Source organism: Varroa destructor, unplaced genomic scaffold, assembly GCF_002443255.2.
Source record: "Varroa destructor unplaced genomic scaffold, Vdes_3.0 BEIS01000002.1, whole genome shotgun sequence".
Taxonomy (NCBI): Eukaryota; Metazoa; Arthropoda; class Arachnida; order Mesostigmata; family Varroidae; genus Varroa; species Varroa destructor.
In genome coordinates this window covers 52,498,072-52,515,346 of record NW_019211455.1, presented here as the reverse complement: position 1 = coordinate 52,515,346, position 17,275 = coordinate 52,498,072, and the positions used below count along the sequence as shown (strand labels likewise).

Here is a 17,275-nt window from a genome sequence, read left to right as displayed (position 1 = left end):
AACGAGCCAGAGTCACAATAGCGTGCCAAGGGAGAGGTGGCAGTGCTTGACTGTCACTGACGATCGAAGAATACAATGACAAATTCTGTGCACGACATCTATTAGACAAAAAAAAAAGAGCTACTGACGTCTAGTTGTGACAGAAAAACCGGTCTACTCTAAGAATCGAGTAAAAATCAAATAAAGGAAGACCGCTCTTCGCGCTGCTAAAATGAAGGAATGCACTTTTCCTCTTAACACGCTTCGTAATACTGGATAACTTATGTTGTTATTTCGCGTACCTCAAAATTCTGCCTCGTCTGTTCTGACCACCATTTGCTCTTTCCTCCTTTTTTATCAAATTCGCTTCCACTGTCATCGAAGATGCGAAAGATTTCGTGTCCTACGGGGGACGAAGCGAGGTTGATCCACACTGGGGCACCTTCAACATAATTGTACAGCCCCAGACCACCTGGCAGCAACACGCCGTCCAGTTCGGATTCATATGCTGCATTGATATCCTAGACTCGTCTCCATCACGAAACCCACACACAGAAGTCAATACGCGTGGTCGCGCAAAGCCACACAAGTAGAATTGACAAATGATCGATTAGTAGCAGGTCAGTTGTATATGATCGCAGGTATGAACCAAGGGTTTTAAGCATCGCTTCGATATGAGTTACGAATATCGGGAGTTCGACAAAAGGACAACCTATTTTTCGCCATTCATTGCTGGTATTGTAAAATGTCAAAATTGTTTTTAGATTAGAGATTTGATTAAATTAAAATGAAAATACATAAAAATTAGTTCTTAAGTTATGTTACAAATTAACGATCTAGATTCTAGTAGAACGCTGAAAAGCTACCTCTGTTCTTTCAGTGGAAGTGCTGTGGCATTTTTTTTTGGCACACACTAACATGCATGACTTATTTATTATATTGGCAACTGGAGTAAAGTACGAAAATTATTAAACAAGGCTCTTACCGACTGCGCCTTCTGCCACGTCGTCTGCTCGCGATTACTGGACGAACTGAAATATATTAGCCTCGAGGCTACCTTAGCCGATTTGATGTTAAGTATATTTCCGAGGAAATTGCCACCAATCTGAGCCGCGGTTTCTTGGTAGTTGCTTTCGTTGAAAAATCCCGGATATCCGACGTACGCTAACGTATTGTTGATTTTTTTCAGAGCGATCTGCTTCGTCGCCTCGTCCATCCAGCCGAGATTCACAAGGATCTTTCAAATCAACGGTATCGTACAAGCTGACAGCGTCTTTACGAGAGATGATCATTATCGTAGTGAGAGTTGGTGGGATCGACCGAATTTGTGGATTCATAACGTATCTTAATTTTTCTCACATCTGTCTACACCCGCCTAACCTTTGCCTAGGAAAGCCTCGAGCCGATCTATCTATTATCGAATCGTTGGTATGTCCCTGAATACCCCAGATCATGCACTTGTCCAAATTTCGCGGCTACGGCCTAGCCCATGAAGAACTTAAACCTTGAATCTTAGTTGAACGAATTGGAAGTTCGTCAACAAACGTACAAGCATCGGCTGTAGTTACTACCGATTACTGCAAAGTATATTAAGACCCTAAACATTTTCGTGTGTACAACAGTAGAACATTACTCGGAGCGTGTTCATACATAGCTTTTAACGACTAGTACATCTTGTACAAAACTCATTTCGTTAGTGGAAACGACAGTACTTGTGTTACTGCGCTGCCCTGTTCATGAACAAAATGTTTTTCGTGTTTAAGTTTGGTATTCAAGTCGTTAGATGTTACTTTGGAAGACTGGCTCCCAGCACAAAACTAAGCACACCTATACGCGGATTTGCATCTAGAATAAGGCACACACCTCTGCGATGGCAGTCTTGATGAGATTTGCGATGGCGAGCAGTTCAGCGATCCCGAATGCGCTTATGACATGGCGTCCGATTAAAGCTGCCCCTGACAGAGGCAAATATTCATACGCCTATAGTGACAGCCAGCAAGTAGTCAAACAAGCCTTCAATATTACGTTGTTTTGTACATTGGATTTAAACAATTGTCTAATAATAATAATACCTAAAATAGTAATAATTACTAATAAAATTAATTTACATATTGTTGCCAGCTGTTATCAGCCTCACATAATTCGTGTTCACCAGTATTACTAAAGTTTAAAATACTGCTGTTGGATCCTAGTAAACTTAAAAAGCGTGAGTATATAGTTTTATTTAAAAATGGGTGAACAAAAAACATCCTAATAGGTTTGTAAAAAAAATTTCAGCTTCTAAAGACAAGCTATTTTTAGAAACTGAAGTTCACATAGTTCACATTTGTCTAAAGTTATCATAGTTTAGGGAAAACCTCAGGAAATACTACGGCCTTGTTGCTTTAGAGCAAATAGAGTTCCTTCATTTCTTAGCGACGAATTTAAGGTCACATGGGAAGCCTATCATATAGCCTATATTGCATAACGCGGATCCTATTGGTACATAATTGACCGGATCGTTTTGATATAACCATCTGTCTATCATATCATTGGACCCTCGTCTGGTTACGTGTCGCTATTTAATCGAACGGACAATCGAATAGGTGCTATTCGATGATAGGATTTATAAAAATAACGTTTTGAAAAAGACAAAAAACAATCGACATACCCTACCTTTCTTTCACAGTACGACACATTGTCAATGTAACACTCCTTATATTTGTCTACAAGGCAAGCTGCTTTCGTAACAGCTCCCCCAACAAATGGTGCAAGTTTTTTCACTAGCCACATCACAATATAGTCTTCGATAATCTGTTCGTTGCCGGATGGCCTCTGGACCAAATCCAACGCAACTGCAATTCCAATCACATCATTCATAATTACTTCGTCTTTATTCGATATTACAATGACACCGGCTAGTTGCCTATTGACGAGGGCAGCCAAGCTGACTCCTGTTACTCGCTCGAAATCTTCAATCTTGCCTGCGACAGCTAAAACAATTGTACTACTAAAGTTTGAAAGGCAACGTTCGCCTAGCATTTGATGCAGTATAAGGTTCGACAGCCGCCTGGGGCTTACGGTTTCACCCCACGATTCAAGCATAATTGTTGTCTTTGTTAACATTAATTTATACTCGGGTCCTTGTTGAAATGTTTTAAGAAAGTGTTCATTTTTGCCGTTCAATAGGCAGGACCTAATTTTTTGTAGGGCATCCTTAACGTTTCTAACCCAGTAGTTTCTAGGTATATCATGTAAATTTATGCGGCTTTTCCTGTCCTCTATTATAACTTTAGTAGGGTTAACCATTTGTTTTACTTCCAACATGTTCTTCGCAATATTCCTCCCGGTTGGGTGTGCTGAGTGAAAGCTTAGCCAAGGTACCGAAAGTCCCCAATGAAGTGATAATCGTCCCAGCGAATATAGCAGCGGGCTATCTAAGTCGGACCTCTGCCGACTCCTAATAAAATTCCTTCTCCGACCAGCGTCAGCGAACCAGTTTAGTCGACAGTCAACAAACAGTGCTTTTACCTTACGTATCGCCTCTGCCACCTGTGTATCAGAATTCCTTGCAAGGCAACTCCCGTAAAGTGTGGAAATTTGCTTGTCTGAAGCGGTCAGCTTTCTCTTTCGCGTCGAATCTAGTGACGCGTTATAAATATCATGCAGATAATTATATCCGATTTCCTTCATGGCAGCGTGGAGTAGAAAAAGATCTTTAAGCGCCCTATGATCCATGAAGATTTTTTTCAGATCGTAGTCCTTTTGTAGGCCACCGCACGTGAACCCATAGAAATCTTCGCAAGGATCAACGTCGTTATTAATCGACTTGACATATGCCTGTCCAAGAACTTCACACAGAGGAGTCTTGCATATACTGATATTAAAAGCAGGTCGCGTGGATACATTGGCCGGCGATTGTGTTGATATCAGCTCTAAATTGACGTCGGGATGATTCTCTTCTGCTTGAGATTTACTGGAACTTGAGTGGTTTAGCACGAGCACGGTAACCAAAAACACGGCAATTAATAGCGAGAGTGCCATTGGAGCCAGCCAGTACCAACGACAGTATCGCTGAAACCTTATGCTTTTTCTATCAGGAGGCACAAATGAGACTTCTCCTTCACTGCCTTCAGTCACAGTATGTCCTGCACTGTCACCGCTATTCTCAGCGGAGGTTTGTTCTTTATTGCCACCGCTATTCTCAATGGAGGTTTGTCCTTCACTGCCACCGCTGTTTTCTGTGGGAGTATTCGCATTAATGGGACGATTCGAGGACATTATCACCGCTGTCGTCACGCACTCTAGTCGGTTGCTATAGTCGGTAATTTTTACTGGAGTCGTGTGTATATCGGTGCTCAGTCACTGGTGAACCTTACCGTTTACTTTTGTCTTGCAGCGTCGAAAGCTGACGAGATCTGTTGTACTAGTTAAATGCGTTGGAATTGCCGACAGCGTGTTGATCGCTGAGGGCTGCGTTGTCTACTAACTAGCGTTACGCCAATGACTGAGGTCACTTACTTCGAATGAAGCACTTTGTTGTCCACTAAGGTTTGAAGGAGGGGGGGGGGGGGGTGCAAATTGAAGATTCTAGAGAGGCGAGCAGTGGCACGATCGTATTGTATTGAATGATTTATGATTACAGCATCGTGTATGCTAGATTGGATTAAGCTTGATTTATAAATATTAGAGTACTCCTTACAGGGTTCGCTTCGCACACATTAAGCACACTTTATTTTATCTGTATAGGGTAAAAAGCTAATTATATTTAAAAGAGCAGTAACTTCGCATAGCGGCAAATTATTCCCTAATAGATACGACTTATGGCTTTTCCACAAAACAGTTTGGCAATTCTTACAGCTATATATATATATATATATATATATAGCTGTTAGGATTAGGGGCTAAGATTTTATCCCGTTTAACTAATTTGAACGTTCTCTACTCTTTTCAATATTACATTATTATACATATATATATATATATATATATATATATATATATATATATATATATAATATATTTTTACAATTAATTACATATAAGCGCAGATGATGCTGATAGATGCTTTGGTGATTGTAACCAGCAGTGCGCTCCGATCGTTTATACGGGAAAAATGAGAACGAAGTTGATAGCCTCAGTTTATAAAGAATTATATTTTATAGAAAAAAATTTTCTAGGTACAAAGTATTTACGGAACGTACTCCATTCTACGCGCAGGCCTCACCAGGAGGAGGAAACTGTAACGACCCACAACGTTTTTTGTTGTCGACGTCATTATAATAATACGAATGTAACTCGGAACTCACATCTGGTATTTGTTGTAACACTACAATGCCTCTGAGGACAATATAAGTACTAAAGTGAAGTTCTATTTAATTTCACTCACTTCGTGGTTAAATCCCAAAACATCTATCTGTGATGTCATATGTATCAAACATCAATTTGTGATTTTGTGAAAGAACAGGATCGGGTTCAACATCTCGAATCTGATTGCAAATGAGTTCGTAATGGTTTTAAAGACTTCCTAATACTGCTTCGCGTTTTGCACAATATCAGTATACACCGTTCTACGTTTTGTGTAACCGTCGTTACACTATCCATTTGTAATATAAACATTTTTTTTCACTGAAGCATAGATATCGTTGCCACTGCGCAGTTCACGTGGCAGCAACAATTCCATTGACAAGATTCAGCCGATCACAAATGTCTGCGTAACTGCTAATCAAACACTTCGTAGATGAGTGACAAGTGTTGCCCGCTCTAATGTTTATGTAACCAACGAAGGGCACTGCCAATAATGCTGACGCCCGATTTAACCCGCAGGCAATCCAAGTACAGATGTACATATACAACTGGACCTACGTATGTAAGGAAGCGGTTAAAGATCTTCATCAATATTTGTATAAATTAAAGATCCACTTGAATACTAATGCATCGCCTGCTCTGAGTGTATACCTAAAACGTTGCTTACGTTCTCTCCGAAGACGCTAGTTCCTCTGATTCTTCTAGGTATAATTTTAAGAATCATGCCTTATTTTTAATTTTCTTTTCTTTTTTACTTTTCTTTTTCTCTTTTTATTCTTTCTTAAAATTCTTAAAGTGATGCTACTCAACTAAAAAAAAATTACGCTTAAAATATTATCGAAATTCAATAGATTTCCAACAACGTTCCATTGTCGTTGTTTGCATTAATCTAAACATTCGCTCCCCACGTGCTTAAGGTTATTTAGGCTACAAAATATAGAAAAAAAAAATAGACTAGAAGACTCTAGAACAAATAACTATTTTTCTTTAATCTGCTTAGTCGAAACTTTTAGGAGCTGTAGGCAGCTGAAACAGCTGTATTTGAGCGTATAACAATTCGTGACACACCATGTTTTACCCAGGGGAGCCGCTTTGTGTTACCTCCTAATGAAGCTTTTCGTTAGATGATATAATTTGGCAGATTAGGGGCTAAGATTTTATCCCGTTTAACTAATTTGGACGTTCTCTACTCTTTTCAATATTACATTATTATACATTATATATAATATACTGCTAACTTTTTTTCGCGTAAATAAAAACAATGTAAGTTGCCCGTTTACCATCGGCACTTGAGTATCGTGACTGGCCTTCGGGCAGGTGACGTACGGTTAAAACAATGTTAGAAATAGGAATTCACTGCAGTGAGTTGGTGATGAACACGTCCAAATACGATCATTACCGCAAACCTGCAATCACCCCGATGGAGACTAGTTATCTTCATCTATGTTACATCTATCTAAGATTACGCATAGCCACCGAAGCTAGCTATGATCATTTTAGGCAACGCTGTGCTTGCTGTACATGGAATAGTGATTCTAAAGAATAAGCCATACATTTCGAAGCAGCAGTTTGTGCTTCAAGCAATGGCAACTGAATCGGTTTTCGTAGAATTTATGAATTTTATTTTAGAGTCACTATATGATTACAGTCGCACAAAACATTAAATCAATAGAGTGAAAGATACTATTATTTAGGCTTGGTAGGTTAAAAGTAAGACCGTTCTCAACTGGCTGCTTGCGATATGATAAATGCATTCATTTAAAACTGGTACCACTGTTAAACTGGTGAAAATCTCGTTGCAAGAGTAACTAATTCGTAGCCATGGCGGAGAACATACTCCATTAAGAAAATTAATGTCTCGAAACCGACGGTCTCAGTTATTGGCAGACTCCATATGACTTCCGAAACATTAGAGTAAGATTATGAGGCGAACCGGAAGATTTATAATAGGGTTTAAATAATAGATTTATAATATATATATATATAATATATATTTATAATATATATATATAATATAGGTTTATAATAGATTTTAAACCGAATATTTGTGAAGATTGCATGCAAACTATATTTCTGTATTTATGGTATAGGAATAAACGGCTACTCCTAAAAGTAGAATGATATTTTTTTGAGACCTTCTTGCCTTGATCCTTCGCATTATTGAAATTCTTGAGCTAACTCCTGAATTTTTTGTATGTAACGATTTAGATCGCGTTGAAATGGCTTGATGCACCGCTCCCATAAGAAAATAATTATTGAGTCCCAAATTTAAGTGGCAATCAGTATAGACGAACGTTGCATTAGTCAATATTCAACCAAATACGGAATAATATACACATTTTTTGCACACAAAAAAAAATGTGCTTTTGTCCTTAAAGTTCACGAATATACCGCAGCACAGCAGATCGCTAAACGAGACTACCACAGGATTGCTGAAAAAGACTATCACCGGAGTACCTTGTGGTAAGTTTTCAAAACCAAATGTCACATTTTAACCTGTACACACACATAATTATATTATTATTATTAAACTAAGCATAGAGTGACCATTAACACTTGACCTACCAAATTTGTCCTGCGCTTGCATGCAGTAAAAAGATAGCACGCACACTCGGACGCTGAACGGAAAACTAAACTGGGATCATAATTTTTTTTAAAAGAAATTAATCAGTTTATTGTATTTTCATTATTTCTGTATATGAAACAAAACGCCTACTACTGCTACGGTGAGTTCTCCGACTTTGGCGTAGAACGTACTGTTTCTTGGAGAGGAAAACGTAAATGAAAAATTACACTCTTCTCGATGGATCAGGTCTGGCTATCCACGCAAGATCACAATCGGAAATGGCTTTCAATACTAGACCCGGTGCGACCCCAAATGCTTGAGCGTTACAATCTATCTCTTGCCTTGCTCTTGGAGTACTGACCAGGCTTTTACATTAATCGAGGGATCAGAGGCTACCACTATCAAGCAACTCTTTCCCTAAATAAGCGATTACTTCAATAGTAATTCATTACTGTTCGACATCTCAGCTAGCAGTCTCTTATTAAGATCGGCTTGTTGTTTCAGGTAGACGGCCCATCGCTCCGCTGTTCTGTGTTCTAATTAGCACCCACCAATTTACTTGCTTTGAAATGACCAGCTGCGGATGTTATACATATGCGCTGGCTCCAAACCACTGAAAGTGATCATACAACACACGATTCGCTGTGAGAACGCACGACTTTAGTGGGCCCTTGAGCAAATAACTTGAAGGAAAATCACCTCCGGTTAAATCCACAGGCTTCATAGTGCTTTAGTAGATCAAAATAGCTCCTAAATAACAAGTGTTAAAGGAATCGTGCATACCTAACGCTGACCAACCTGTCGCCGGCTAGCAAAATTGGTTCTGTTCCCCAAGTGGCCCTGACGATTGATATAGAATCCTCCTGGACGTTGCCAGCTATTATAGCCGCCAATTCTAATCGAGCTTCTATGATCTGGAGAGTATTTACGTATTTCGTAGAGTTGTTTAACAGTCTCTTCACCGAACGTCTCCACATTCGGGTTTCGGGAACGGGCGGTTTGAAAATCGCCAGATCGACTGCTACCCATTCGGCTAAAGCGGTTCTGCTGTTGTCTCGGTGAGTCAAAGTCAGTAGATCCACTTAGGTTATCGAAGAAGCTCTTTTCCTTGTCGTACCCTTCAGTGTGATGGGAAATTCTTTGGTGTTTATCCTTAGCAACGTCCTCGTTCTGCCACTCCTCGATATTAGCGTCATCGGTGGAGATATTCTTTAACCTTAATCGAGTGAACTGCAAATATACCAGTATCAATGGAACATTTTTTTACAGTAAATTATTTTGACGCGTCTAACTTCTCGCGGAGGTGATATAAGGTGGAATATGCCTTACTTTGAAAAGATCTGTATACACGTATCAAACGATAGCACTCGTATTAACAATAAGTGCACATGAAAAGGAGACTAAATGCACGCTCTTTCACTTTAGGTAACTTAGTCGCCATGAGTAAATCATGACTGAACAATGATAACTTCATAACTATAGGTTAGGTGCGGTTACACAACAAATTGGATTGGCTCACACTAACTTCTTGGATGCCCTTTTCAAAATTGAAATCGTCCACTGGCTGCTGTTGCATCCCAGGATGTTTCTGTGGGAATGATCCTTCACTACGCGGATTGATCGAACGCCAATCGTTGCGCTGATGATGTGCTCGTCCTCCAATATTAAAGTTGTTAGCGTTCCCTTCCTGAATACCATATCCTCCGAGAGATCCACAGTGGTACGATCCGCTCTGAGACCCACTGTGCCTGACCATGCCCTCTGTGTGACCTGAAAGGCCGTCAACAAAGATTCGGCCCCGAGGTGCCTGCCTCACACCAGTGCTGCCTTGATATACATCTAGTGAATTCTCGACCTCACGAGTCAAATTCGGGCCTGTCGAACTAAACTATAATATTGCAGAGTCGAGTACAACAAGTGAGGTATGGCACCCCCAACCATTTACAACATGCCTTGATCTGTAATCTGAAAGTGTTCGCTGAGTGATCACTTGTAATGAGCGTGTTGCATGTCCAAATACTAGCGCCTATTATATTAGATGAAATTAACAGACAGCATGTGTATAAAAATATGTAATTGTTAAATTTAAAAGCTATTTTGATAAGATTTACCTCACATTTGGGTTCGTCTTCCTCGCTTTGTTCACGAGCGCTTACAATAGCAGGATCGGCCAATACAGGAGATTCTGAAATGTAATCTGTTAATTTGACTGCATCTATCTACGCGGCGCCACATTGTTATGCAGGTGAAGCACCAAGACAATGTATGTTCTGTCAGAGCCCGTTAAATTAGGTTACCCTTAGTATGTATAAAATTGAATTAGCTGAAAGCTATCTTGAGATTCGTACTCGGAATAGAGCCGGCGCGTTTTCAATTTTAGTAGACAGATTCGTTTTGTACCCAATATACATACCAATATAATTTACATTCAATATACATGTAGGTTGAATACAGTTATGATTTACAGTTGCCTTTACTAACAACTGAAACAAACGGAATCGTCTCCACGAATTTTGACTATGTTATTCCGTTTGTTTGAGACAACCCTTTTCTAAGTGCTGCCACAAATGAGTCACTGAAAAAAAAAATGAATAAAAAGTGATTTGCAAGTTCTCGCGACGAACAGTCGCATAAACGTTCTCAGCAAGGGTATAGCCAAATCCGTACCCGAATAGGCAGTTCGTATAAAGGTTATTTTTACCCACTAATGGTGTTGAACTGCTTGATGTCAGTCATTTTCATGACAATCGATTCGTAGACCTGAGGCGACGCGTTGTACGCGGCCGGCGTATCACGGTGCTCGGTACCAAAAAAGCGAACTAAAATTTTGCAGTACAGACAAATAGCAGAACCAGGCTTCAAGTTATAGTCATCAGGTCTTTATCTTTACATGAATAAGAATTTTCTCACGAAACAGTTTCGTCAGAAAATATTCGTACGTATATTATATGTTCAACCTAATGGACGCACAAAAAGAATCCGCCTGTGAGGCGGTTGACGCTTCCCCCAACAAATTGCGCCTTTTGTTTCGGAATGGCGAAACGAGTTTAATTAATAATCTATCAATAATAATAATGACAATTGAAAAATATACAGGTCAGTCCATACATATATATACAGTACACATACGCTAGTGACGTATACTACATATGGATAATCTGTAATATGTACATCGTTAGATAAGATTGCAGGATGGCACTGTATATTTGTACACTAGTGATCGGTATCTTACATACCATCCCAAGCACTTTAATTATCTGTCTGCATTAGTACGCATCAGATGTCGTATCGCTCGTATATTCAATCATCTGCATAAGGCTCAAACAGTACCTCGTGCTTGTGCGGTATCGTTGGCACGTCGATTTGCTTGGCGCACAGCTCATAAAGGTAATCTATCAAACACATTCGTTCCTTAATTCGTATCTGACCAAGCTGAAGCGTCACTAGCAACTTGGAAAACAGTTGCTGCTGCTAGGTCGAATATTATCATTACTGTTATTGGTACAGATTTCGATAATGCTATTTATTTCTGCAAAATTTCATATAAACAAGAACGTTTGTGTGGAGATTCTGGAATTACTGGACAAACAGAATAAAGAAGCGTCACCCACGTGGCCGCTGGCCAGAAACATAATATCAGACATCAGCCCTGGAAATGCAACATACACTAACAACAACGATTACTGCCCTATGAGTGCTATCGATACATAGGTAGGTAACTTACCATTGTTTAGAGTAAATGTTTGCGCATCTGTATCACCATGATGATAGTATCCTTCATAGCGGCACAATGCGTTCGTGACGACAACCACTTTGTCACCAAGACTCGGGGATCCACCTGCCATCATTTCTTCGTCAATGAAAAATTGCTGCAGCGATAGATTGAGGCACGTTCGGGGGAAAAACAACGCTGATTTCACTTATCCCAGTGACAGCGAGACTACACTGCGTGATCCCGGGCTGACTGAGAGTCGAATTGATGAGAACAAAGGTCGACAGAGCGACAAACTTCGTTCACGGTCGTTGACAAAATGATACTGTTGCTACGATGATGATGCTATGGTTGATATAGCAAATCATTCACGCATTGATGGATATTGACGGCTGACTAGCTGGCTGGTCACTAGATCCACTGTTTCATATAGAGGGCAGCACAGTACAGATGGACTTAAATCGTACTGTAGAACATAACGAAAAATAGAATTAATTGATTTTTTAATGAATTAATTCTTCCTAATACAAAAGGATAGTTAATCTTTCACTGTGTCTGTCTAATCAGATATTTCAGTGTATTCATTCAATATCCTTTGATTTTTAGATGAATTTTGTTTGGTAGAACGAACTGAACGAGTTGGCTGATTGTCGACCAACAAGCGGACTTCGTGCAGCCGCGTTTCGGTAAACGTCGTATGGCGCACATGTCGTAGGGCTCATGCTGTACTTTCGTGTGTTATTACGATACTGTATTTCTCTCATCTCTAATTTGAGGACTAATATCAGCTCTGTTTGTCGCCAGTCCCCTTAACTTGAGTATCCTACCCTCAGAGACGTTTGAAGGCAATGCCGGAACAGCAGTTCCGAGGCGTGCCTAGGATAAGGATAACTGAGAGTCAATTATGACTAATGTTTTTTGCTGGTGCCCGAAACGTGAGAAGTGAAGATGATTTGTTTAGAAGTATGGAAGTCGCTACTGAATTATTGCAACGTGGTTTTGCTTTCGTATTGCGCGACCTATTAAGCGAGCAAGCTTTTCTAATGAGTGTGCTCCTTTAAACGGAAATTCATATTTAATGATACTTTTTGATGACCGCCTTATAGACAAAGCATAATTTCAGTTATTCTATAACGATTATGAGACAAAAGATGCATGGAGTAACGACAAGTATAATCCTCTTGATCCACACAAATTATGTGACAGTGAAATATGTAGTAGATTTTCGAGTATTGCTAATCTATAGCCTATAGGAAGAATTCGTTGTTTTGTGTGAGAGATGGGAAAATGTACTGAAACGCAGTAATTGCCTCTGGTGAGGCATATTAAACCACGCTCTACCACGTTAAGCTCTGCATGGACTCGTTTAGATGTTAGTTACATCATCAGTGGACACCCGAAAGTGTTAGAAGTCGCTCTACGACGCAGTCCTTACTATATATACAGGTTGGCATTCGTTGTGTTACAGTTATCCATTTATGCCTTTAGGGTTTTGTAGTTCCTGTTCGTTAGGCAATACCTGCCCACATTAGTTATCGATTCACTGGCAACGCACCTATGTAGGCTTCCATTTTTGAAAATCACACTCATAGACATTGGTTAGATAAACGAAACATATTTCTCTAGCACTACACAATTGATAATTAATTGGTTGAGGCTCTTTGCTGACGTCCAACCAATAACGCTGTTACGGTATCATTAGAAAACCTCGTTACCAAACGGCCTCACTGTACCTAGCTGAAAGAGATAGTTGGAATAGGTAGGCCTACTTTGTCTGCCCTGGTTTTGTGCTTTAGGTGGTATGATCCTTTACAACCAGTGGTTACCAGTTGATCTTAGGCACACCCAATACTTAAACAAGAGTTAGTGGCAAGGTAGCTGACGGTAACAATGTTATTTCGACGACCTGCAATTTTTTGTTTTTGTTTGCCCGTTGAAGCGCGTAGGCAGCAAATAGTTTTCATATTACACTAAAAACACAAACCGCTGGACTGCTAGAGAGTACCATACAGTAATTATAATGGCAACAGAAGCAGAATTATCGTTAAATATATCGAATTCATTTTGCAGTCAAAAAAATGTCATCCTAAAGTGACTATGTCATCAGATCCTGCTGCCTATGATCAATACTCTATAGTATTGGAAACCGCTTTTAGTTCCTATTTTCTCTTTCAGTGACTACGACCAAAAGGTTTCTTGGAAGTACCTTTATTCAATCAGAAATAATTACTGTCCAATTATTTCTAGTAGATATCGTTATTATATCTTTTATTCTGAGCCATAGCCTGCTTTCGAAATGATGAGTTTAATGTACTCGCGTCGAAGTGGTAGTTTCCTTGTACCGTATTAGGATAGACACGCTCGATTAAACGAACTAGACAAATCGTTAACACCTATCGATGGTGGCGTCCGAACGTGGGTACTTCAATTCACTTTCCTAGATCAATACAAATTTTAGGAAACACGCTGTGTTGCAATGCAATTCTTGCATTGAAATACGCGACAAACTGACAAAGCTTCTTTTTTCTAATGTAAACAAAATGTAGAAGGGATCGCGGGTCAATGGTCACCTGTCGTGGCGTATAATGATTACTTGACTCGCGCGAAATGGTTTCCGAGCAACCCAATAGAACCGAAGCTAAAAGACATCAGCCACGGGACTCGCTTCAATATCGGGAAGCGACACAAGACTCTCAATCGCAGGAATCGAGTTTAAATCCAAGGCGAAACAGCCCGCGCCAACTGAGCAACAGGATGAAATGTTCGCTCAGTGAGAACTCCAGTAGTGATATAGGCGGTTCTGGTACAATAAAGAACTCACAGCCACGGTCACAAACGCCCGGAAATACGCCCACGTCAGAAGGCAATCAAAAGAACCGCATCAATTTGGACGAAGTCATCAATATCATGTCCTCACGAGCTGAAATCAACAGTCCATTACAGTTAAGTAATTAAGTAAACCTCTTTGACGCCCAATGGACCGTTTGCGTATGAGTTCGTACAAGATTTAGATTATCATAATAAGTTGCCTTTTTGCAGCAATTACGTGTCACAAATATCGAGTTCGAAATGCCGCGACGTTTGAAATTTAGAAAATTATCTAACAAGACATTTTGCTGGCGCTTATGCAATGACTAGCAAATTTTCTAAAGTTGATTGGTATCGATAGACGGCTTCTATTCACATGGCCGTTTTGCTGAGAAAGTATGATGGATCAACGATTTTTTGTTACATCCGTACATTCATACACTATAAACTGATGTATATGACGCTACTGCTTGTACCGTAGTTGTCTGAATGATTTCAAAAATAGAGTTGTGTATCAGATACTTTAAATTTGAGGTAACTATATGAAAAATATTTTCATTTGATAAATAATAAAGAGTCCTTCACTCATTTTGCTTGTATAATATTAAAAATGATAATGATGGCTATGTTAACACAATTCAATGACTGGTAAAGTTGCAACATACAAAAACCACTGCTGGCTCTAAACTACTGAACAAATGATCAATTTCCTTCCTTTCTTTTCGTTGTATATGATGGGTATTCAGGTAGTGTATAATGGGATTGACATCGAAAAACTGATGGTAAGATCACAGACATTTTGTAATAAATATTGGTAGATTTATTTATTTGTGCTAACTGAAAAATAGCGCGAATAAAAACGCCGTAGAACCTCTGAATAGAACTGCAATATTGAAATAGCATCTGTGATATTAACTGTTATAGATATATGGATAGAGGCACAGCCGACGCCGGCGGTAACGTGCGCAGCACTGCCACGAAAAAGACTTCAGTTCTTCCACTGCGTATTTATAAAGAGTTACCAGTTGTCCCACTCGCCGAATTCAAGCATCCAGATTTTCCTAGTGAAGAAATGCTAACTGTAAGTGTCCTCGTGAGACAAAGACGTCTTGTTACAAAATTGTTTTTAGTTTTACGTGTAGTTTTGCTTTGATACATTTGATGAGTAACTTTTATTGAGCCATATACATATATATGTCCCGTGGTTATATATATATTAGTCACTAATTCCATATGTGGAAACTTCCAAAAACTAGTGAAAGTCTAATTTCGTGTCGATTTCATGGTTTACCTCATTTACTAGGTTCTTGAAATTAATGGGGCAGGTTCACTACTTTGAGACGTATGCCATTCCTTTCCATACAGCGTACAAAGCAAATTTAGTTGAACTACTGGCGTAGTCAGAAGGGTCTAACATCCGTTTCAAACTGGTGACACGTTCTTTTAAAAAGGTGAAGCAATGTTACTCTAAAGCGAAATCCATTGTATGACAGGCATTAATGAAATTGATCGTCTTGTTTTGGATCCCGCCGTCCTAACCAACAGCAACCAAAACCTATTCGTACGATGTCATGGTACGCCATCGCCCATGTAGGTTGCTTCATGACTTTGACAATAGCCGTTCTGCTGGTCATGATTTTCACCGACATTTCAAAGCCTGACCCGTCAACTAAAACTTTCATGGAGCCTTTGCCACCCCTGAACTGGTCAATATAAACGAAATAATACCAGTCGGCCATATGTGCTGTCTCGAAGAAATAACTCAACTTTGCATTGGAAGAATACTGAATCGCAAAGACTTTTCTGCACATTTTTAATCCTGTTTTATAATACATATTAAGATAAATTAATATATTACGAGAGCATACGCCGTTACGTGTTAGATACATTGTTGTTAATAAGCACAATAACCGTGTTTTATAACAAGGCGAGGAAAATAACACTGATGTTATCCTCAACAGCAGGCAGTTTTACTACAAGCATGTGGCAACAGCCTTTCCTTAAAGATCATCGCATATTGTTCTACATTTAACTGTATACCTTCGATACTGCCTTCGAAAGCATTAACAGTTTCGAAAAGGAAACGCATTACTGTGAACAGCAACTAGTGGAACAGCAGCTAGGTAACGAAAAAAGCAGTCGCAGAGTTAGTCCTGCTCTTAGCACGGTACACGCCCACAATTTTGTAGATTGATAAAAAGTTACACAAAAAGTCTCACAAAAAGTGCTATCGTCGATCAAGATTCCTACAACCATCTTTTGGATTTGAGCACTTAGGAGCTCTGCGACAGTTAAAGATTGCAGCGTTCAGCTTGCAATACTCTAAAGGCACGGCCTGTACATGTCATAAGAGCGGATGCAAAGGATACCCTACATGCTGATGAGCGTAAACTATATCAGACAACACAAAGGTAGATTGCGAAAGGAACATTTTGTGCAAATTTTCTCTCAGGCTCTCTGTCATGTCATGAAAATAGTACATTTGTTGTATTAATGTACAAAAAGGTATCAAAAGACTCACACAATAGGTTCCATTGCAGTCGATTTGTTGTTTACGAGTAAGATATACGTACCAGGTGTTGCTGAAAAGTTTACTCTAAAGCCTTTTTTTATCTAAGAAGCAACTGAAGTACCCAAAGATTCTGCAGATTTTCGAAGTTACACTGACGCAAACGACAACACGAAGAACTTCTATAGAAAGAACATCTATGTGCCAGCTATAGTAAATGCCCTATTGCAACTCGTTAAACTGTTCTAGATGAAGCCGTGTAATCTTTAAACGTGGCAATTTATTTAAGAAGTGAAGAATACCTACTGATTTTTAGCGTTCGCTGAATCAGCTTGCTATATGAGAAACAATGCGGTTAAAAAAATAAAAAGTCGTTAAAGGATAAAATGAGCGCTCAGAAGAAGCATAAATGAAA

The 17,275-nt window shown here is 39.4% G+C and overlaps 4 protein-coding genes across 15 annotated transcripts in view; 2 read left to right on the top strand and 2 right to left on the bottom strand.

The window, feature by feature from the left end:
- The window catches only part of LOC111243783 (CD82 antigen-like), a 13,733-nt gene extending 11,627 nt beyond the window's left edge, over window positions 1-2,106 (top strand). For 3 of the 7 annotated variants that reach the window (XR_015321631.1, XR_015321629.1, XM_086980686.1), the window contains one exon: window positions 1,169-2,106. The gene's annotated coding sequence lies outside the window, so the exon portion shown is untranslated. Of the gene's footprint in view, window positions 1-363; window positions 715-1,168 lie in introns of all 7 variants that reach the window. The other 4 variants (XR_015321632.1, XR_015321628.1, XR_015321633.1 and 1 more) reach the window with 3 other exon arrangements.
- LOC111243779 (neprilysin-2-like) overlaps window positions 1-11,907 on the bottom strand; it is a 13,266-nt gene extending 1,359 nt beyond the window's left edge. The window contains exons 1-9 of one of the 3 annotated variants that reach the window (XM_086980671.1): window positions 11,556-11,903; window positions 10,537-10,650; window positions 9,943-10,016; window positions 9,357-9,719; window positions 8,761-9,061; window positions 2,635-2,813; window positions 1,843-1,959; window positions 965-1,216; window positions 282-500 (exon numbers count right to left, since the gene is read on the bottom strand). In XM_086980671.1, the coding sequence (XP_086836797.1) occupies window positions 282-500; window positions 965-1,216; window positions 1,843-1,959; window positions 2,635-2,813; window positions 8,761-9,061; window positions 9,357-9,719; window positions 9,943-10,016; window positions 10,537-10,650; window positions 11,556-11,679 (1,743 nt within the window). In that variant the 5' untranslated portion in view covers window positions 11,680-11,903. Of the gene's footprint in view, window positions 1-281; window positions 501-964; window positions 1,217-1,842; window positions 1,960-2,634; window positions 2,814-8,760; window positions 9,062-9,356; window positions 9,720-9,942; window positions 10,017-10,536; window positions 10,651-11,555 lie in introns of all 3 variants that reach the window. The other 2 variants (XM_022789854.2, XM_022789853.2) reach the window with 2 other exon arrangements.
- Window positions 2,818-6,538, bottom strand: LOC147757987 (uncharacterized; the record flags this gene model as incomplete). The annotated part of the gene is made up of 1 exon (XM_086981879.1): window positions 2,818-6,538. A coding segment is annotated over exon 1 (1,422 nt), but the record flags the coding sequence as incomplete, so codon positions are not given.
- Window positions 10,808-17,275, top strand: LOC111243782 (uncharacterized). Of its 4 annotated transcripts, XM_086980687.1 has the most exons (5): window positions 10,809-11,218; window positions 11,384-11,542; window positions 14,090-14,485; window positions 15,276-15,432; window positions 15,897-17,275. In XM_086980687.1, the coding sequence occupies exons 3-5, from the start codon at window positions 14,151-14,153 to the stop codon at window positions 16,065-16,067; spliced, it is 663 nt and encodes a 220-aa protein (XP_086836813.1). In that variant the 5' UTR covers window positions 10,809-11,218; window positions 11,384-11,542; window positions 14,090-14,150; the 3' UTR covers window positions 16,068-17,275. The 4 variants fall into 4 exon arrangements, with proteins under 4 accessions (XP_086836814.1, XP_086836813.1, XP_022645596.1 ...); XM_086980688.1 differs by lacking the exon at window positions 11,384-11,542 and having other exon boundaries at window positions 10,808-11,218; XM_022789861.2 differs by lacking the exons at window positions 10,809-11,218; window positions 11,384-11,542 and adding an exon at window positions 12,240-12,989.